Below are 21,674 nucleotides of genomic sequence, written 5' to 3' on the forward strand. Positions count from 1 at the left end.
AATGGCAGTCTAGGCAGTCAGGGCAGGGCATAGGGCAGTCAGCGCAGGGCATATGGCAGTCAGGTCAGGGCATATGGCAGTCAGGGCAGGGCAGTCAGGGCAGTCAGGGCATAGGGCAGTCAGGGCAGGGTATAGAGCAGTCAGGGCAGGGTATAGGGCAGTCAGGGCAGGGTATAGAGCAGTCAGGGCAGGGTATATGGCAGTCAGGGCAGTCAGGGCATAGGGCAGTCAGGGCAGGGCAGTCAGGGCATACGGCAGTCAGGGCAGGGCAGTCAGGGCATATGGCAGTCAGGGCAGTCAGGGCAGGGCATATGGCAGTCAGGGCAGGGCAGAGCATAGGGCAGTCAGGGCAGGGCATAGGGCAGTCAGGGCAGGGCATAGGGCAGTCAGGGCATAAGGCAGTCAGGGCAGGGCATAGGGCAGTCAGGGCATAAGGCAGTCAGGGCTGGGCAGTCTGGGCAGGGCATATGGCAGTCAGGGCAGGGCAGTCAAGGCATATGGCAGTCAGGGAATGGCAGTCTAGGCAGTCAGGGCAGGGCATAGGGCAGTCAGGGCAGGGCAGTCAGCGCAGGGCATATGGCAGTCAGGTCAGGGCATAGGGCAGTCAGGGCAGGGCAGTCAGGGCAGTCAGGGCATATGGCAGTCAGGGCAGGGTATAGAGCAGTCAGGGCAGGGTATATGGCAGTCAGGGCAGGGTATAGAGCAGTCAGGGCAGGGTATATGGCAGTCAGGGCATAGGGCAGTCAGGGCAGTCAGGGCATAGGGCAGTCAGGGCATAGGGCAGTCAGGGCATAGGGCAGTCAGGGCAGGGCATAGGGCAGTCAGGGCAGGGCATAGGGCAGTCAGGGCAGGGCATATGGCAGTCAGGGCAGTCAGGGCAGGGCATATGGCAGTCAGGGCAGGGCATATGGCAGTCAGGGCAGGGCATATGGAAGTCAGGGCAGGGCAGTCAGGGCAGGGTATAGGGCAGTGAGGGCAGGGCATATGGCAGTCAGGGCAGGGCAGTCAAGGCATATGGCAGTCAGGGAATGGCAGTCAGCGCAGGGCAGTCAGCGCAGGGCAGTCAGCGCAGGGCATATGGCAGTCAGGTCAGGGCATAGGGCAGGGCAGTCAGGGCAGAGCATAGTGCAGTCAGGGCAGGGTATAGAGCAGTCAGGGCAGGGTATATGGCAGTCAGGGCATAGGGCAGTCAGGGCATAGGGCAGTCAGGGCATAGGGCAGTCAGGGCAGGGCATAGGGCAGTCAGGGCATAGGGCAGTCAGTGCAGGGCATATGGCAGTCAGGGCAGGGCATATGGCAGTCAGGGCAGTCAGGGCAGGGCATATGGCAGTCAGGGCAGGGCAGATGGCAGTCAGGGCAGGGCATATGGCAGTCAGGGCAGGGCAGTCAGGGCAGGGTATAGGGCAGTGAGGGCAGGGCATATGGCAGTCAGGGCAGGGCAGTCAAGGCATATGGCAGTCAGGGAATGGCAGTCTGGGCAGTCAGGGCAGGGCATAGGGCAGTCAGGGCAGGGCAGTCAGCGCAGGGCAGTCAGCGCAGGGCATATGGCAGTCAGGTCAGGGCATAGGGCAGTCAGGGCAGGGCAGTCAGGGCAGAGCATAGTGCAGTGAGGGCAGGGTATAGAGCAGTCAGGGCAGGGTATATGGCAGTCAGGGCATAGGGCAGTCAGGGCATAGGGCATAGGGCAGGCAGGGCATAGGGCAGTCAGGGCAGGGCATAGGGCAGTCAGGGCATATGGCAGTCAGGGCAGGGCAGGGCATATGGCAGTCAGGGCAGGGCATATGGCAGTCAGGGCAGGGCAGTCAGGGCAGGGTATAGGGCAGTGAGGGCAGGGCATATGGCAGTCAGGGCACAGCAGTCAGGGCAGGGTATAGGGCATGCCAAGACTTGATAATACATCTGGGATGCAATATAGACGGCTATGAATTTATTAATTCTAAAATCACAGAAGTCTTGGAGCCTAGATGCTTTATAAATCCAATGTCTCCTTACAGTAAGGGTGCACTGAAACAAAATAGAGTAGGCTATAAAATAACACAGGCCATATCCACATCAGGTACAAATGTACCCCGTTGAGTTGTATTGTAATACAGGAGGTGGAAGTGGCAATTGCTCCAACTTCAGACCACATGCTCAGTGATGGGAGATACTGCCATCTAGTGGACACATGAAGATTACATGGTGTTAAACAATGCCTGGAGGGGTGGGGGTACAGTTCAGTAAAGGCAATACTGCCATCTACTGGACACTTTAATTTTCCAACATGGATTGGTCATGTTGATGTTGGGGTAGCGAGCAGCATCTTATCAACTCAGGAAAAAAATAAAAAAATCCCTTTTCGAGACCCTGTCCTTAAAAGATATTTGGATTTTTATGAATTATCTTCATTGTAAAGGGTTGAAACACTGTTTCCCATGCTTGTTCAAGGAACCATAAACAAATAATGAACATGCACCTGTGGAAACTGTCGTTAAGACACTAACAGCTTACAGACGGTCGGCAATTAAGGTCACAGTTATGAAAACTTAGGACACTAAAGAGACCTTTCTACTGACTCTGAAAAACATCAAAAGAAAGATGCCCAGGGTCCCTGCTCATCTGTGTGAACGTGCCTTAGGCATGCTGCAAGGAGGCATGAGGACTGCAGATGTGTCCAGGGCAATAAATTGCCATGTCCGTACTGCAAGACTGTAAGACAGTGCTACAGGGAGACCGGACGGACAGCTGATCGTACTCGTAGTGGCAGACCACGTTTAACAACACCTGCACAGGGTCGGTACATCACACCTGCTGGACAGGTACAGGATGGCAACAACAACCGCCCGAGTTACACCAGGAACACACAATCCCTCCATCAGTGCTCAGACTGTCCTCACTAGGCTGAGAGATGCTGGACTGAGGGCTTGTATAGGTCTGTTGTAAGGCAGGTCCTCACCAGACATCACCAGCAACAACGTTACCTATGGGCACAAATCCACTGTCGCTGGACCAGACAGGACTGGCAAAAAGTGCTCTTCACTGAGTCGTGGTTCGGTCTTACCAGGGGTGATGGTCAGATTCACGTTTATCATCCAAGGAATGAGCGCTACACCGAGGCCTGTACTCTGAAGTGGGATCGATTTGGAGGTGGAGGGTCCGTCATGGTCTGGGACGGTGTGTCACAGCATCATCGGACTGAGCTTGTTGTCATTGCAGGCAATCTCAACGCTGTGCGTTACAGGGAAGACATCCTCCTCACTCATGTGGTACCCTTCCTGCAAGCTCATCCTGACATGACCCTCCAGCATGATAATGCCACCAGCCATACTGCTCGTTCTGTGTGTGATTTCCTGCAAGTCAGGGAATGTCAATGTTCTGCCATGGCCAGCGAAGAGCCCGGATCTCAATCCCATTGAGCACGTCTGGGACCTGTTGTATTGGAGGGTGAGGGCTAGGGCCGTTCCCCCCCAGAAATGTCCAGGAACTTGCAGGTGCCTTAGTGAAAGAGTGGGAGATGTTACATCTCACAGCAAGAACTGGCAAACCTGGTGTAGTCCATGAGGAGAACATGCACTGCAGTACTTAATGCAGCTGGTGGCCACACCAGATACTGACTGTTACTTTTGATTTTGAACCCCCCTTTGTTCAGGGACACATTATTCAATTTCGGTTAGTCACATGTCTGTGGAACTTGTTCAGTTTATGTCTCAGTTGTTGAATCTTATGTTCATACAAATATTTACATGTTTATGTTTGCTGAAAATGAACGCAGTTGACAGTGAGAGGACGTTTCTATTTTTTTGTTTGCTGAGGTTACATGTTCTTGGTGTTGGTTGACCTGTCTAATTACATCCATGTGTCAGCCAATAGAACGTTCGGTCGACAGTGCATTCTACAGTATGCATCATAGTACGTACCTTCAGGCTTCAAGTAAATGTTTTACTGGACAATCGTGTGTTGAGGTGAAAACACCTATTTCAAGGTTGTAGGTCATCTAGCCTAGCATCAGCCCCAGGAGGGAAGGGCAGAATAAAAATAAAAAGATGAGACAACTGATCAGGATTCATTCTCGCTACATCATCCCCCTCAGGTACCCTGCATCCCGGAAAACATCTCACCTGGACTGGACCTGCCTCTCTGAATCAACCTCAGAGGGAGGGAGAATCAGTCTCAAGAGGTAGTGAGGGAGCGTGATGAAGGGGGGCGAATTAGCCTCATAGGGAGGGACGCAGGTGAAAGTCTCAAGAGTGAGGGATGGGTGGAGAGAGGCCGATATGAAAGGAGTAATGGAGGGAGAGAGGCCGATATGAAAGGAGGGATGGAGGGAGAACAGCAGATCAGTGTCACCTTCAACCGTATGCCAGCACCACTTGTTCCAACACATCTCAGACTGAAGCAGGAGACTCACACAACATGCCTCTATCCTGGAGGTCGACCGATTATGATTTTTTCAATGCCAATACCAATTATTGGAGGACCAAAAAAGGCCAATACCGATTAATCTGACGATTTTTGAAAAATGTATTTGTAATAATGATAATTACAACAATACTGAATGAACACTTATTTTACAGTAACTTAATATAATACATCAATAAAAATCTATTTAGCCTCAAATAAATAATGAAACATGTTCAATTTGGTTTAAATAATGCAAAAACAAAGTGCTGGAGAAGTAAAAGTGCAATATGTGCCATGTAAAAAAGCTTAACGTTTCAGTTCCTTGCTCAGAACATATGAAAGTTGGTGGTTCCTTTTAACATGAGACTTCAATATTCCAAGGTAAGAGGTTTTAGTTAATATAGTATTTATAGGACTATTTCTCTCTATACCATTTGTATTTCATATATCTTTGACTATTGGATGTTCTTACAGGCACTTTAGTATTGCCAGTGTAACAGTATAGCTTCCGTCCCTCTCCTCGCCCTACCTGGGCTCAAACCAGGAACACAACGACAACAGCCACACTCGAAGCAGCGTTACCCATCGCTCCACAAAGCCGTGGCCCTTGCAGAGCAAGGGGGAATAACTACCTCAAGGTCTGAGTGAGTGACGTTTGAAACGCTATTAGCGCGCACCCCGCTAACTAGCTAGCCATTTCACATCGGTTACACCAGCCATTAGGCTGATAGGCTTGAAGTCATAAACAGCGCTGTGCTTGCGAAGAGCTGCTGGCAAAACGCACGAAAGTGCTGTTTGAATGAAGGCTTACAGCCTGCTGCTGCCTACCATCGCTCAGTCAGACTGCTCTATCAAATATCAAATCATAGACTTAGTTATAACATAATAACACACAGAAATACGAGCCTTTGGTCATTAATATGGTCAAATCCGAAACTATCATTTTGAAAACAAAACGTTTATTATTTCAGTAAATTACGGAAGAGTTCGGTATTTTATCTAACGGGTGGCATCCCGAAGTCTAAATATTCCTGTTACACTGCACAACCTTCAATGTTGTCATAATTACGCAAAATTCTGGCAAATTAGTTCGCAAAGAGCCAGGCGGCCCAAACTGTTGCATATACCCTGACTCTGCGTGCAACGAACGCAAGAGAAATTACAATTTCACCTGGTTAACATTGCCTGCTAACCTGGATTTATTTTGGCTAAATATGCAGATTTAAAAATATATACTTCTGTGTACTGATTTTAAGAAAGGCATTGGTGTTTATGGTTGGGTACAGTTGTCCAACGATTTATTTTTTAAGCGAATTTGCGAGAAAAAAAGCACATAAAAAAAATCATCCCCCTGCGCTGCATCGATTATATGCCACGCAGGACACGCTAGATAAACTAGTAATATCAACCATGTGTAGTTAACTAGTGATTTTGATTGATTGATTGTTTTTATAAAGATAAGTTTAATGCTAGCTAGCAACTTACCTTGGCTTCTACTGCATTAGCGTAACAGGCAGGCTCCTCGTGGAGTACAATGAGAGGCGGGTGGTTAGAGAGTTGGACTAGTTAACTGTAAGGTTGCAAGATTGGATCCCCCGAGCTGACAAGGTGAAAATCTGTCCTTCTGCCCCTGAACAGGCAGTTAACCCACCGTTCCAAGGCAGTCATTGAAAATAAGAATGTGTTCTTAACTGACTTGCCTAGTTAAATAAAAAGGTATAAAATAATAATTTTTTATAAAAAATATAAAAAAAATAAAAAAAATAGGTCAAAACATAATTTAAAATTGGCCATTCCGATTAATTGGTCGACCTCTACTCTAGACTCACACAACACGCCTCTAGCCTCACCTGCATAACCTTCAAATACAGACGCAGGGCTTATACCCTAAACAAGTGGAGGCTTTAAATGTGCATATTAATGGTCACGCCACAAGTGGAACCCTAAAACACACTACTTTAGAATAGAAACCAGACGGTGTCTGAAATATTAAACACACTACTTTAGAATAGGCACCAGACGGTGTCTGAAATATTAAACACTCTTCCTCTGAATAGGCACCAGACGGTGTCTGAAATATTAAATACACTACTTTAGAATAGGCACCAGACGGTGTCTGAAATATTAAACACACTACTTTAGAATAGGCACCAGGCGGTGTCTCAAATATTAAACACTCTTACTCTGAATAGGCACCAGACGGTGTCTCAAATATTAAACACTCTTCCTCTGAATAGGCACCAGACGGTGTCTCAAATATTAAACACACTACTTTCGAATAGGCACCAGACGGTGTCTCAAATATTAAACACTCTTCCTCTGAATAGGCACCAGACGGTGTCTCAAATATTAAACACACTACTTTTGAATAGGCACCAGACGGTGTCTTGAATATTAAACACTCTACTCTCGAATAGGCACCAGACGGTGTCTCGAATATTAAACACTCTTCCTCTGAATAGGCACCAGACGGTGTCTTGAATATTAAACACTTACTCCGAATAGGCACCAGACGGTGTCTTGAATATTAAACACACTACTTTCGAATAGGCACCAGACGGTGTCTTGAATATTAAAAACACTTACTCCGAATAGGCACCAGACGGTGTCTGAAATATGAAACACTCTTCCTTACTGCTCTGGCTGGAATACTAACTACAGAATGTCATGACAGACTAACACTGAAACGGAGTCAGAAGTCTTTATGGTAAACGCAAACACTATATAGTTCATCGTTGCCATATAAAAAACTACCAAACACCCAACTGGTATTCAAATTGTGACATTTATTTGACAAAAATAGTAAGCAAGTGACAGAGACATTAAAAACAGCAGACATAGTAGAGAGTAGAGACAGCTGACAGAGGAGACTGTAGAAATACTAAACAGAGACATTAAAAACAGCAGACATAGTAGAGAGTAGAGACAACTGACAGAGGAGACTGTAGAAATACTAAACAGAGACATTAAAAACAGCAGACAGAGAGTAGAGACAGCTGACAGAGGAGACTGTAGAAATACTAAACAGAGACATTAAAAACAGCAGACAGAGAGTAGAGACAGCTGACAGAGGAGACTGTAGAAATACTAAACAGAGACATTAAAAACAGCAGACAGAGAGTAGAGACAGCTGACAGAGGAGACTGTAGAAATACTAAACAGAGACATTAAAAACAGCAGACAGAGAGTAGAGACAGCTGACAGAGGAGACTGTAGAAATACTAAACAGAGACAGCTGACAGAGGAGACTGTAGAAATACTAAACAGAGACATTAAAAACAGCAGACAGAGAGTAGAGACAGCTGACAGAGGAGACTGGAGAAATACTAAACAGAGACATTAAAAACAGCAGACAGAGAGTAGAGACAGCTGACAGAGGAGACTGTAGAAATACTAAACAGAGACATTAAAAACAGCAGACAGAGAGTAGAGAGTAGAGACAGCTGACAGAGGAGACTGGAGAAATACTAAACAGAGACATTAAAAACAGCAGACAGAGAGTAGAGACAGCTGACAGAGGAGACTGTAGAAATACTAAACAGAGACATTAAAAACGGCAGACAGAGAGTAGAGACAGCTGACAGAGGAGACTGTAGAAATACTAAACAGAGACATTAAAAACGGCAGACAGAGAGTAGAGACAGCTGACAGAGGAGACTGGAGAAATACTAAACAGAGACAGCTGACAGAGGAGACTGTAGAAATACTAAACAGAGACATTAAAAACAGCAGACAGAGAGTAGAGACAGCTGACAGAGGAGACTGGAGAAATACTAAACAGAGACATTAAAAACAGCAGACAGAGAGTAGAGACAGCTGACAGAGGAGACTGGAGAAATACTAAACAGAGACAGCTGACAGAGGAGACTGTAGAAATACTAAACAGAGACATTAAAAACAGCAGACAGAGAGTAGAGACAGCTGACAGAGGAGACTGGAGAAATACTAAACAGAGACATTAAAAACAGCAGACAGAGAGTAGAGACAGCTGACAGAGGAGACTGGAGAAATACTAAACAGAGACAGCTGACAGAGGAGACTGTAGAAATACTAAACAGAGACATTAAAAACAGCAGACAGAGAGTAGAGACAGCTGACAGAGGAGACTGGAGAAATACTAAACAGAGACATTAAAAACAGCAGACAGAGAGTAGAGACAGCTGACAGAGGAGACTGTAGAAATACTAAACAGAGACATTAAAAACAGCAGACAGAGAGTAGAGAGTAGAGACAGCTGACAGAGGAGACTGGAGAAATACTAAACAGAGACATTAAAAACGGCAGACAGAGAGTAGAGACAGCTGACAGAGGAGACTGTAGAAATACTAAACAGAGACATTAAAAACGGCAGACAGAGAGTAGAGACAGCTGACAGAGGAGACTGTAGAAATACTAAACAGAGACATTAAAAACGGCAGACAGAGAGTAGAGACAGCTGACAGAGGAGACTGGAGAAATACTAAACAGAGACAGCTGACAGAGGAGACTGTAGAAATACTAAACAGAGACATTTAAAAACAGCAGACAGAGAGTAGAGACAGCTGACAGAGGAGACTGGAGAAATACTAAACAGAGACATTAAAAACAGCAGACAGAGAGTAGAGACAGCTGACAGAGGAGACTGGAGAAATACTAAACAGAGACAGCTGACAGAGGAGACTGTAGAAATACTAAACAGAGACATTAAAAACAGCAGACAGAGAGTAGAGACAGCTGACAGAGGAGACTGGAGAAATACTAAACAGAGACATTAAAAACAGCAGACAGAGAGTAGAGACAGCTGACAGAGGAGACTGTAGAAATACTAAACAGAGACATTAAAAACAGCAGACAGAGAGTAGAGACAGCTGACAGAGGAGACTGTAGAAATACTAAACAGAGACATTAAAAACAGCAGACAGAGAGTAGAGACAGCTGACAGAGGAGACTGTAGAAATACTAAACAGAGACAGCTGACAGAGGAGACTGTAGAAATACTAAACAGAGACATTAAAAACAGCAGACAGAGAGTAGAGACAGCTGACAGAGGAGACTGTAGAAATACTAAACAGAGACATTAAAAACAGCAGACAGAGAGTAGAGACAGCTGACAGAGGAGACTGTAGAAATACTAAACAGAGACATTAAAAACAGCAGACAGAGTAGAGAGTAGAGACAGCTGACAGAGGAGACTGGAGAAATACTAAACAGAGACATTAAAAACGGCAGACAGAGAGTAGAGACAGCTGACAGAGGAGACTGTAGAAATACTAAACAGAGACATTAAAAACGGCAGACAGAGAGTAGAGACAGCTGACAGAGGAGACTGTAGAAATACTAAACAGAGACATTAAAAACGGCAGACAGAGAGTAGAGACAGCTGACAGAGGAGACTGGAGAAATACTAAACAGAGACAGCTGACAGAGGAGACTGTAGAAATACTAAACAGAGACATTAAAAACAGCAGACCGAGAGTAGAGACAGCTGACAGAGGAGACTGGAGAAATACTAAACAGAGACATTAAAAACAGCAGACAGAGAGTAGAGACAGCTGACAGAGGAGACTGGAGAAATACTAAACAGACACATTAAAAACAGCAGACAGAGAGTAGAGACAGCTGACAGAGGAGACTGGAGAAATACTAAACAGAGACATTAAAAACAGCAGACAGAGAGTAGAGACAGCTGACAGAGGAGACTGTAGAAATACTAAACAGAGACATTAAAACGGCAGACAGAGAGTAGAGAGTAGAGACAGCTGAGAGAGGAGACTGTAGAAATACTAAACAGAGACATTAAAAACAGCAGACAGAGAGTAGAGACAGCTGACAGAGGAGACTGTAGAAATACTAAACAGAGACATTAAAAACAGCAGACAGAGAGTAGAGACAGCTGACAGTGGAGACTGTAGAAATACTAAACAGAGACAGCTGACAGAGGAGACTGTAGAAATACTAAACAGAGACATTAAAAACAGCAGACAGAGAGTAGAGACAGCTGACAGAGGAGACTGTAGAAATACTAAACAGAGACAGCTGACAGAGGAGACTGTAGAAATACTAAACAGAGACATTAAAAACAGCAGACAGAGAGTAGAGACAGCTGACAGAGGAGACTGGAGAAATACTAAACAGAGACAGCTGACAGAGGAGACTGTAGAAATACTAAACAGAGACATTAAAAACAGCAGACAGAGAGTAGAGACAGCTGACAGAGGAGACTGTAGAAATACTAAACAGAGACAGCTGACAGAGGAGACTGTAGAAATACTAAACAGAGACATTAAAAACAGCAGACAGAGAGTAGAGACAGCTGACAGAGGAGACTGTAGAAATACTAAACAGAGACAGCTGACAGAGGAGACTGTAGAAATACTAAACAGAGATATTAAAAACAGCAGACATAGTAGAGAGTAGAGACAACTGACAGAGGAGACTGTAGAAATACTAAACAGAGACATTAAAAACAGCAGACAGAGAGTAGAGACAGCTGACAGAGGAGACTGGAGAAATACTAAACAGAGACATTAAAAACAGCAGACAGAGAGTAGAGACAGCTGACAGAGGAGACTGTAGAAATACTAAACAGAGACATTAAAAACAGCAGACAGAGAGTAGAGAGTAGAGACAGCTGACAGAGGAGACTGGAGAAATACTAAACAGAGACATTAAAAACAGCAGACAGAGTAGAGAGTAGAGACAGCTGACAGAGGAGACTGTAGAAATACTAAACAGAGACATTAAAAACAGCAGACAGAGAGTAGAGACAGCTGACAGAGGAGACTGTAGAAATACTAAACAGAGACATTAAAAACAGCAGACAGAGAGTAGAGACAGCTGACAGAGGAGACTGGAGAAATACTAAACAGAGACAGCTGACAGAGGAGACTGTAGAAATACTAAACAGAGACATTAAAAACAGCAGACAGAGAGTAGAGACAGCTGACAGAGGAGACTGGAGAAATACTAAACAGAGACATTAAAAACAGCAGACAGAGAGTAGAGACAGCTGACAGAGGAGACTGGAGAAATACTAAACAGAGACAGCTGACAGAGGAGACTGTAGAAATACTAAACAGAGACATTAAAAACAGCAGACAGAGAGTAGAGACAGCTGACAGAGGAGACTGGAGAAATACTAAACAGAGACATTAAAAACAGCAGACAGAGAGTAGAGACAGCTGACAGAGGAGACTGGAGAAATACTAAACAGAGACAGCTGACAGAGGAGACTGTAGAAATACTAAACAGAGACATTAAAAACAGCAGACAGAGAGTAGAGACAGCTGACAGAGGAGACTGGAGAAATACTAAACAGAGACATTAAAAACAGCAGACAGAGAGTAGAGACAGCTGACAGAGGAGACTGTAGAAATACTAAACAGAGACATTAAAAACAGCAGACAGAGAGTAGAGACAGAGACAGCTGACAGAGGAGACTGGAGAAATACTAAACAGAGACATTAAAAACGGCAGACAGAGAGTAGAGACAGCTGACAGAGGAGACTGTAGAAATACTAAACAGAGACATTAAAAACGGCAGACAGAGAGTAGAGACAGCTGACAGAGGAGACTGTAGAAATACTAAACAGAGACATTAAAAACGGCAGACAGAGAGTAGAGACAGCTGACAGAGGAGACTGGAGAAATACTAAACAGAGACAGCTGACAGAGAGACTGTAGAAATACTAAACAGAGACATTTAAAAACAGCAGACAGAGAGTAGAGACAGCTGACAGAGGAGACTGGAGAAATACTAAACAGAGACATTAAAAACAGCAGACAGAGAGTAGAGACAGCTGACAGAGGAGACTGGAGAAATACTAAACAGAGACAGCTGACAGAGGAGACTGTAGAAATACTAAACAGAGACATTAAAAACAGCAGACAGAGAGTAGAGACAGCTGACAGAGGAGACTGGAGAAATACTAAACAGAGACATTAAAAACAGCAGACAGAGAGTAGAGACAGCTGACAGAGGAGACTGTAGAAATACTAAACAGAGACATTAAAAACAGCAGACAGAGAGTAGAGACAGCTGACAGAGGAGACTGTAGAAATACTAAACAGAGACATTAAAAACAGCAGACAGAGAGTGAGACAGCTGACAGAGGAGACTGTAGAAATACTAAACAGAGACAGCTGACAGAGGAGACTGTAGAAATACTAAACAGAGACATTAAAAACAGCAGACAGAGAGTAGAGACAGCTGACAGAGGAGACTGGAGAAATACTAAACAGAGACATTAAAAACAGCAGACAGAGAGTAGAGACAGCTGACAGAGGAGACTGTAGAAATACTAAACAGAGACATTAAAAACAGCAGACAGAGAGTAGAGACAGCTGACAGAGGAGACTGTAGAAATACTAAACAGAGACATTAAAAACAGCAGACAGAGAGTAGAGACAGCTGACAGAGGAGACTGGAGAAATACTAAACAGAGACATTAAAAACAGCAGACAGAGAGTAGAGAGTAGAGACAGCTGACAGAGGAGACTGGAGAAATACTAAACAGAGACATTAAAAACGGCAGACAGAGAGTAGAGAGTAGAGACAGCTGACAGAGGAGACTGGAGAAATACTAAACAGAGACAGCTGACAGAGGAGACTGGAGAAATACTAAACAGAGACATTAAAACAGCAGACAGAGAGTAGAGACAGCTGACAGAGGAGACTGGAGAAATACTAAACAGAGACATTAAAAACAGCAGACAGAGAGTAGAGACAGCTGACAGAGGAGACTGGAGAAATACTAAACAGAGACATTAAAAACAGCAGACAGAGAGTAGAGACAGCTGACAGAGGAGACTGGAGAAATACTAAACAGAGACATTAAAAACAGCAGACAGAGGAGACTGTAGAAATACTAAACAGAGACATTAAAAACGGCAGACAGAGAGTAGAGTAGAGACAGCTGAGAGAGAGGAGACTGTAGAAATACTAAACAGAGACATTAAAAACAGCAGACAGAGAGTAGAGACAGCTGACAGAGGAGACTGTAGAAATACTAAACAGAGACATTAAAAACAGCAGACAGAGAGTAGAGACAGCTGACAGTGGAGACTGTAGAAATACTAAACAGAGACAGCTGACAGAGGAGACTGTAGAAATACTAAACAGAGACATTAAAAACAGCAGACAGAGAGTAGAGACAGCTGACAGAGGAGACTGTAGAAATACTAAACAGAGACAGCTGACAGAGGAGACTGTAGAAATACTAAACAGAGACATTAAAAACAGCAGACAGAGAGTAGAGACAGCTGACAGAGGAGACTGTAGAAATACTAAACAGAGACAGCTGACAGAGGAGACTGTAGAAATACTAAACAGAGACATTAAAAACAGCAGACAGAGAGTAGAGACAGCTGACAGAGGAGACTGGAGAAATACTAAACAGAGACAGCTGACAGAGGAGACTGTAGAAATACTAAACAGAGACATTAAAAACAGCAGACAGAGAGTAGAGACAGCTGACAGAGGAGACTGTAGAAATACTAAACAGAGACAGCTGACAGAGGAGACTGTAGAAATACTAAACAGAGACATTAAAAACAGCAGACAGAGAGTAGAGACAGCTGACAGAGGAGACTGTAGAATACTAAACAGAGACAGCTGACAGAGGAGACTGTAGAAATACTAAACAGAGACAGCTGACAGAGGAGACTGTAGAAATACTAAACAGAGACATTAAAAACAGCAGACAGAGAGTAGAGACAGCTGACAGAGGAGACTGAGAAATACTAAACAGAGACAGCTGACAGAGGAGACTGTAGAAATACTAAACAGAGACAGCTGACAGAGGAGACTGGAGAAATACTAAACAGAGACAGTAAAAACGGCAGACAGAGAGTAGAGACAGCTGACAGAGGAGACTGGAGAAATACTAAACAGAGACATTAAAAACAGCAGACAGAGAGTAGAGACAGCTGACAGAGGAGACTGGAGAAATACTAAACAGAGACAGCTGACAGAGGAGACTGGAGAAATACTAAACAGAGACATTAAAAACAGCAGACAGAGAGTAGAGACAGCTGACAGAGGAGACTGGAGAAATACTAAACAGAGACAGTAAAAACAGCAGACAGAGAGTAGAGACAGCTGACAGAGGAGACTGGAGAAATACTAAACAGAGACAGCTGACAGAGGAGACTGTAGAAATACTAAACAGAGACAGCTGACAGAGGAGACTGGAGAAATACTAAACAGAGACAGTAAAAACGGCAGACAGAGAGTAGAGACAGCTGACAGAGGAGACTGGAGAAATACTAAACAGAGACAGCTGACAGAGGAGACTGTAGAAATACTAAACAGAGACAGCTGACAGAGGAGACTGGAGAAATACTAAACAGAGACAGTAAAAACAGCAGACAGAGAGTAGAGACAGCTGACAGAGGAGACTGGAGAAATACTAAACAGAGACAGCTGAGAGAGGAGACTGTAGAAATACTAAACAGAGACAGTAAAAACGGCAGACAGAGAGTAGAGACAGCTGACAGAGGAGACTGGAGAAATACTAAACAGAGACATTAAAAACAGCAGACAGAGAGTAGAGACAGCTGACAGAGGAGACTGGAGAAATACTAAACAGAGACATTAAAAACGGCAGACAGAGAGTAGAGACAGCTGACAGAGGAGACTGTAGAAATACTAAACAGAGACAGCTGACAGAGGAGACTGGAGAAATACTAAACAGAGACAGCTGACAGAGGAGACTGTAGAAATACTAAACAGAGACATTAAAAACAGCAGACAGAGTAGAGACAGCTGACAGAGAGTAGAGACAGCTGACAGAAGTCCGAAACAGACCAATAGTTTTAAATGGATATAAGACCAGACACTTGGTACACCAACAGTTTTGTGAGAACATCTTTTTTTTTTCTATTTTCTTTTTTTAAACACTTAAATATTTGACAGCAGACAAAAAATACATTTCGTATAAAATCACAATTCTTAACTCTGATCCGGTTATATTTACCGTTGTTTACTAATGAACCACTTAGGAAAATTATTTTCAAAAGAAACCTGCACCATCAAACAGAGGATAGTGATGTTCTGCCTTGACATCCACCTGTCAAAGCAGCACTTAGTTAAGATACTGTAGACGGGCCATGTGGGCATCCAAAATGGCACCCTAGTCCCTATTCAGACCCTTATGGGTACTGGTCAACAGTAGTACACGACTACGTAGGAAATGGGAACATTTGAGAAATAACAACAATGTCTTGATTTTACGGGGATTCATTCACATCAACTCATATGAAAGAGCCTTTAAAAAAAATAATAATAATCCTCAAGAGGACAAATAGCAAATAAGAAAATATGTAGTGATATGTTCTTCAGGTCAACACTGTGACGTCTGTACACACAAAAACAACAACACTTCATTCAATGTCAACATACAATATCCGGCGTTTGTTTAGTCAAAATCCCGTCCACTCAAATCCCCACATAATGTATAGTCACGCAGGGTTGAGGAAATCCACATCGGCTTGGTTCCCCCAAATCACTGACATACTGGATGATCCCCAAACGGTACCCCCTGTTCCCTATGTAGTGCACTACTTGTGACCAGAGCCCTATGGAACCCTATTCCCTATGTAGTGCACTACTTTAGACCAGAGCCCTATGGAACCCTATTCCCTATGTAGTGCACTACTTTAGACCAGAGCCCTATGGAACCCTATTCCCTGTGTAGTGCACTACTTTTGGACCAGGTCAATTGGGCCATTAGGTACCATTTAGGACACAGATCCACAACACGGTGATGACAGAAGGCTGCTGTTGGGTCCCCCCCAGTTTTTAATAATATAAAAGCGCTCGGCCAATCGGAGGAGACCGTCTCACCAGCCAAACATGTACTCCATCGCTTAGAAACCAAACTGTCGTCTTTCCTGGGGTCTGTTGTCTGCCACCACCTGAAACCAAAAAGTGCAACACGGTTGGTGAATTCCACGTCGGTCCCCATGCCCATAGAAACAGTGATCACTCCATGACATTAGGACTGAAATGTATTGTTACATTTTAAAAAGGAAACCAATCCGCACACTACTTTTAACTATTATAAATAATGTGCATTGTACACATTGAGGTTTGGGAATATTTTTATACAGAGCCGTCGCTTTGCTGTCCTCTAGTGGACACAGCCCCCCAAGAGGACACACAGCCCCCCAGCGGACACAGCCCCCCAGTGGACACACAGCCCCCCAGTGGACACACAGCCCCCCAGCGGACACACAGCCCCCCAGTGGACACACAGCCCCCAGTGGACACACAGCCCCCCAGCGGACACACAGCCCCCCAGCGGACACACAGCCCCAGCGGACACACAGCCCCTCCCCAGCGGACACACAGCCCCTCCCCAGCGGACACACAGCCCCTCCCCAGCGGACACACAGCCCCCCCCCAGAGGACACACAGCCCCACCCCAGAGGACACACAGCCCCACCCCCAGAGGACACACAGCCCCACCCCCAGAGGACACACAGCCCCACCCCCAGAGGACACACAGCCCCCCAGAGGACACACAGCCCCCCAGTGGACACACAGCCCCCAGTGGACACACAGCCCCTCCCCAGTGGACACACAGCCCCCTCCCCAGTGGACACAGCCCCACCCCAGAGGACACACAGCCCCACCCCCAGAGGACACACAGCCCCACCCCAGTGGACACACAGCCCCCCCCAGAGGACACACAGCCCCACCCCCAGAGGACACACAGCCCCACCCCAGTGGACACACAGCCCCACCCCAGTGGACACACAGCCCCACCCCAGTGGACACACAGCCCCTCCCCAGTGGACACAGCCCTCCCCCCAGTGGACACACAGCCCCACCCCCAGAGGGACACACAGCCCCACCCCCAGAGGACACACAGCCCCACCCCAGTGGACACACAGCCCCCCAGCGGACACACAGCAGCCCCCCCCAGCGGACACACAGCCCGTCAAGAGTTTTTTTAAATGTTTATTCCGTGTTCATGCCGTGTTCATGCCGTGACAATAACGGCATTTTAATTATATGACGAAGAGTTCCTTGGTCCTCGTCTTTAAGACGGCCTTAACAACTTCTGTTGGTTTGGCAACAGTATTTAATGACGAAACCCCCCGATCCTACCTGGTAGTCACTGCTGGAGGCCTTGTAGGCTGCACTGAGGGGCCTCATTGAGGAGCGAGGTGTGGAGACATGGTGGCTGGGGGTTCCATTTCTGACTGGAGGAGTAAACACTGAGCCAGAGGAGCTAGAGCCTCGGTCTGAGATCTCCATCACATTCTGAGAGACACACACAAATCTTAATTAATCATTAGATACAGTGCCTTGCGAAAGTATTCGGCCCCCTTGAACTTTGCGACCTTTTGCCACATTTCAGGCATCAAACATAAAGATGTAAAACTGTATTTTTTTGTGAAGAATCAACAACAAGTGGGACACAATCATGAAGTGGAACGACATTTATTGGACATTTCAAACTTTTTTAACAAATCAAAAACTGAAAAATTGGGCGTGCAAAATTATTCAGCCAAATTCAAATTTATATTATCACTAATGAGTGTTCCTAATTTAAAAAATGTACCCAATGTGCGACTTACCTTATCGATGCATGGTTTAACACCAATCATTATAGCCTCGGCAAAAATCTTCCCGTCTTTACTAAGAGCTTTTCTTGCTTGGAGTCTAGACTGATATTGAATGTGCATCCAGTTACCTGTGTTGGACATCTAGTAGAACAAGAGAACAGAACGGTGTGACAGAACATACACTCACACACACACACACATTTAAAATGTCCTTTTCAAAGAATGCAAATATTCTTACCACGTGTTTCGTTATGTTTCCATACTGGGCGAACTGCAGCAGAATATAAGAAGCAGAGGCAGGAGGAAACCTGGTTTTTTTTTTTTATTATAAAAAAACAATAATAAAAAAAGAGTATTATACATACAGGAAGTTCTAACTAACCTCAACAATAGATATCCTTTCCAGAGGTGCAGCATTGTCATCTACAGATCAGACACATTCGGTGCATCTGCTTAAGGTCACCCAGGGCAGCAAGTGAATCGGAGTTTGCACGTTGGGAGACAAATTTGATTGGTCCGACAGTGAAAACTCCGGCCCTCTGGGAAACCAGGTGAGCTAAAAAAACTAACACACCCATTATTTCAACAGTTAAAAAAGGTACAGGCAACTGCCCAAATAAAGGAAACACTCGAGTGAACGAGGGATACAAACTATATTGAAAGGAGGGATTTCCGAGTTCAGTATACATGCTTGGGGTCATGTGTAAAATGCTGGGCAGGCCATTATTTTGGATACCATGGCTATGGTCCCATAGGATGACAATGGGGCGGCAGCGTAGCCTAGTGGTTAGAGCGTTGGACTAGTAAGCGGAAGGTTGCAAGTTCAAACCCCGAGCTGACAAGGTACAAATCTGTCGTTCTGCCCCTGAACAGGCAGTTAACCCACTGTTCCTAGACCAGTTAACCCACTGTCCCTAGACCGTCATTGAAAATAAGAATTTGTTCTTAACTGACTTGCCTCGCTAAATAAAGGTTTAAAAATTGCCGCAATCCACAGGGATGGTCACTGAATGATTTGATGAGCATGAAAAAACATGTAAACAATAGGTCATTGCCGTCTCAGTCACCAGATCTCAAACCCAATTGAACACTTTTACGGGAGACTGTGGAGCGACACCTGAGACTAGTGGTTTCCACCATCCTTCAACCAAACACCAAATGATGGCATTTCTCATGGGAAGAATGATGTCACATCCCTCCAATAGAGTTCTAGACACTTGTAGAATCTATACCAAGGTGGGTTGAAGTTGTTCTGATTGGTGGAGGCCCAACGTCCTACTAAAGAGCAATTGAAGGCAATAAACAACTTCTGATAGCCTGTTTTCTATGTGGCATTGATAATAGACAGAAAAATGTATTATATTGTCCAAATTGACTACCAAGTGTAAAAAGGCTTGTTTTATTCAATGCTCACCAACACGGGGTACACAGCCATACGATTGTGCGCTATCCAATCCGACTGCAGAATACTAGACAGTGGGACAGACCTGCCCCATCAGTACAGCCTCATCTTAGATTCTGATTATTTTTGAGGAAGTAATACTGGCTTTGTTTCTACGGTGTCTCTTGGTGGACAAACACCAGTAACTACAACATTGAACCACAACCCCCCCCCAAAGACTGAAATATTCATGTTTCTTAATGAGCAACAGAGGATCACATGCAGGATCGGTGCGTTGGCTCTTAACGAGACACCTTGTTTTTAGGCAGTCACCTGTAGATATTAGAGGGTACATTACCAGGAACTTACCCAAATACAGTGATCCATGTATCATCTAGATGGTCTTCAGAAGACAGTGCGTCTCCCTGAGTGAAGAAAGGGTCTACTTGGGCTGGAGACATTGTTGACTTCGCCTGCTGCCCGATGGTAGTAGGACTAAATAAACTGGACGCTGAACAGCGGACGACATTAGGACATACCTATGAATTCCCTCTCGTAGTAAATCTAAAAGACAAGTTGGTACAAACAAGTGTGAAGAAATAATAAATAAATCTCACCTGTTCCTGGTGTGACAGCCATATAGGCAGACATCGGGGTGTGCATCATTGAGAATGGCTGAGAGAAGAAAACACCCAGGTGATTACATGTCCTCCTGATGCAGACACACTACTCAAAATCAAACGCTTCTGGTGAGATGCTAATGTAGCATGAATCACTAGCGGCAGGGTAGCCTAGTGGTTAGAGTGTTGGACTAGTAACCTGAAGGTTGAGCTGACAAGGTACAAATCTGTCGTTCTGCCCCTGAACAGGCAGTTCACCCACTGTTCCTAGGGCCGTCATTGAAAATAAGAATTGGTTCTTAACTGACTTGCCTGGTTAAATAAAGGTAAAATAAAAAAATAAAACTAGCGATTGGTTAGAACACTTCCCTGGCTAAAGGGGGGTGGTGGGGGTGGTGACTCCAGAGTCTGAATAGACTTTTTGATGGGATCGAAAATGAAGGGAGCTGTACTATTGGTTCACCTCTGTGTCACTCACTCAAAAACCAACACACAGCACCCGGGAGTGCCACCACCTTGATTTACAACCGAGCGGCCTCAATCCCCCATGGGAAAAAAGTTAGAGAACCAATCAATGCGCCCGCTTCAAAGCCAAAAGGAAGGGCTTACCAGACCAGTGGGTCCACAGCTTTCCTGCTCACTGTCCAGACCAGTGACCAGGCTATTAGACCACTGTCTGTGAGTGTAAAGTGTCCAGACCAGTGACCAGGCTATTAGACCACTGTCTGTGAGTATAAAGTGTCCAGACCAGTGACCAGGCTATTAGACCACTGTCTGTGAGTGTAAAATGTCCAGACCAGTGACCAGGCTATTAGACCACTGTCTGTGAGTGTAAAGTGTCCAGACCAGTGACTAGGCTAAACCACTGTCTGTGAGTGTAAAGTGTCCAGACCAGTGACCAGGCTATTAGACCACTGTCTGTGAGTGTAAAGTGTCCAGACCAGTGACGAGGCTATTAGACCACTGTCTGTGAGTATAAAGTGTCCAGACCAGTGACCAGGCTATTAGACCACTGTCTGTGAGTGTAAAGTGTCCAGACCAGTGACCAGGCTATTAGACCACTGTCTGTGAGTGTAAAGTGTCCAGACCAGTGACCAGGCTATTAGACCACTGTCTGTGAGTATAAAGTGTCCAGACCAGTGACCAGGCTATTAGACCACTGTCTGTGAGTGTAAAGTGTCCAGACCAGTGACCAGGCTATTAGACCACTGTCTGTGAGTGTAAAGTGTCCAGACCAGTGACCAGGCTATTAGACCACTGTCTGTGAGTGTAAAGTGTCCAGACCAGTGACCAGGCTATTAGACCACTGTCTGTGAATGTAAAGTGTTGTTGTACACAAGGTCCTGGGTTCATGCCCAGGTCAGGAGAGGGATGAAACCTACTCTGTTAACACATACCTGTTTATGTGCACCCATAGGGGACATGGACATCCCGACAGCGGGACTGGAGAGGTCATCATAGATACTCCTGACTGGAGGGGCCCCACTCTTGTCTTTGGGTGTAGGAACCACAGGTTGAGGGGAGAGCCACCTAACAGAGAAAGAGTTAGAGAAACAGTCAGGAATCAATTGGAAATATTGCTGAGAGGAGAGACTGTTAGGTGGCTCTATATGTTGCCATATTACAACACAGAAAGTGAATGTAACAGATCTGATAGTAACCTCAAAAGTAGTTGTTTTAAACTAAGGGGGGTAATTATATATGATAGATTAGAAAGTCAGCTAGCTATTTAATTGTAG

The 21,674-nt window shown here is 45.1% G+C and overlaps 2 protein-coding genes and 1 long non-coding RNA gene across 21 annotated transcripts; 2 read left to right on the top strand and 1 right to left on the bottom strand.

Moving 5' to 3' along the window:
- The first annotated feature begins 7,317 nt into the window (after nucleotides 1-7,317).
- LOC127911044 (uncharacterized) lies at nucleotides 7,318-15,127 on the top strand. Of its 19 annotated transcripts, none has more exons than XR_008077460.1 (6): nucleotides 7,425-7,567; nucleotides 7,733-7,880; nucleotides 9,962-10,242; nucleotides 10,900-11,119; nucleotides 12,753-12,900; nucleotides 14,833-15,127. It is a non-coding gene; the product is annotated as an uncharacterized LOC127911044 (long non-coding RNA). The 19 variants fall into 19 exon arrangements; XR_008077458.1 differs by lacking the exon at nucleotides 14,833-15,127 and adding an exon at nucleotides 13,005-13,259; XR_008077457.1 differs by lacking the exon at nucleotides 14,833-15,127 and adding an exon at nucleotides 13,072-13,259.
- A 1,196-nt stretch (nucleotides 15,128-16,323) lies between these two features.
- On the top strand, nucleotides 16,324-17,319 carry LOC127911086 (uncharacterized). The gene is made up of 2 exons (XM_052477355.1): nucleotides 16,324-16,338; nucleotides 16,495-17,319. The coding sequence occupies exons 1-2, from the start codon at nucleotides 16,324-16,326 to the stop codon at nucleotides 17,317-17,319; spliced, it is 840 nt and encodes a 279-aa protein (XP_052333315.1).
- Nucleotides 17,320-17,416: 97 nt separating this feature from the next.
- On the bottom strand, nucleotides 17,417-21,451 carry LOC127911087 (nucleoporin NUP35-like). The gene is made up of 6 exons (XM_052477356.1): nucleotides 21,333-21,451; nucleotides 19,933-19,990; nucleotides 19,685-19,826; nucleotides 18,173-18,242; nucleotides 17,947-18,075; nucleotides 17,417-17,629 (listed from the first exon to the last, which is right to left on the bottom strand). The coding sequence occupies exons 1-6, from the start codon at nucleotides 21,363-21,365 to the stop codon at nucleotides 17,417-17,419; spliced, it is 645 nt and encodes a 214-aa protein (XP_052333316.1). The 5' UTR covers nucleotides 21,366-21,451.
- Between the last annotated feature and the right edge of the window lie 223 nt (nucleotides 21,452-21,674).

Source organism: Oncorhynchus keta, chromosome 23, assembly GCF_023373465.1.
Source record: "Oncorhynchus keta strain PuntledgeMale-10-30-2019 chromosome 23, Oket_V2, whole genome shotgun sequence".
Lineage (NCBI taxonomy): Eukaryota > Metazoa > Chordata > Actinopteri > Salmoniformes > Salmonidae > Oncorhynchus > Oncorhynchus keta.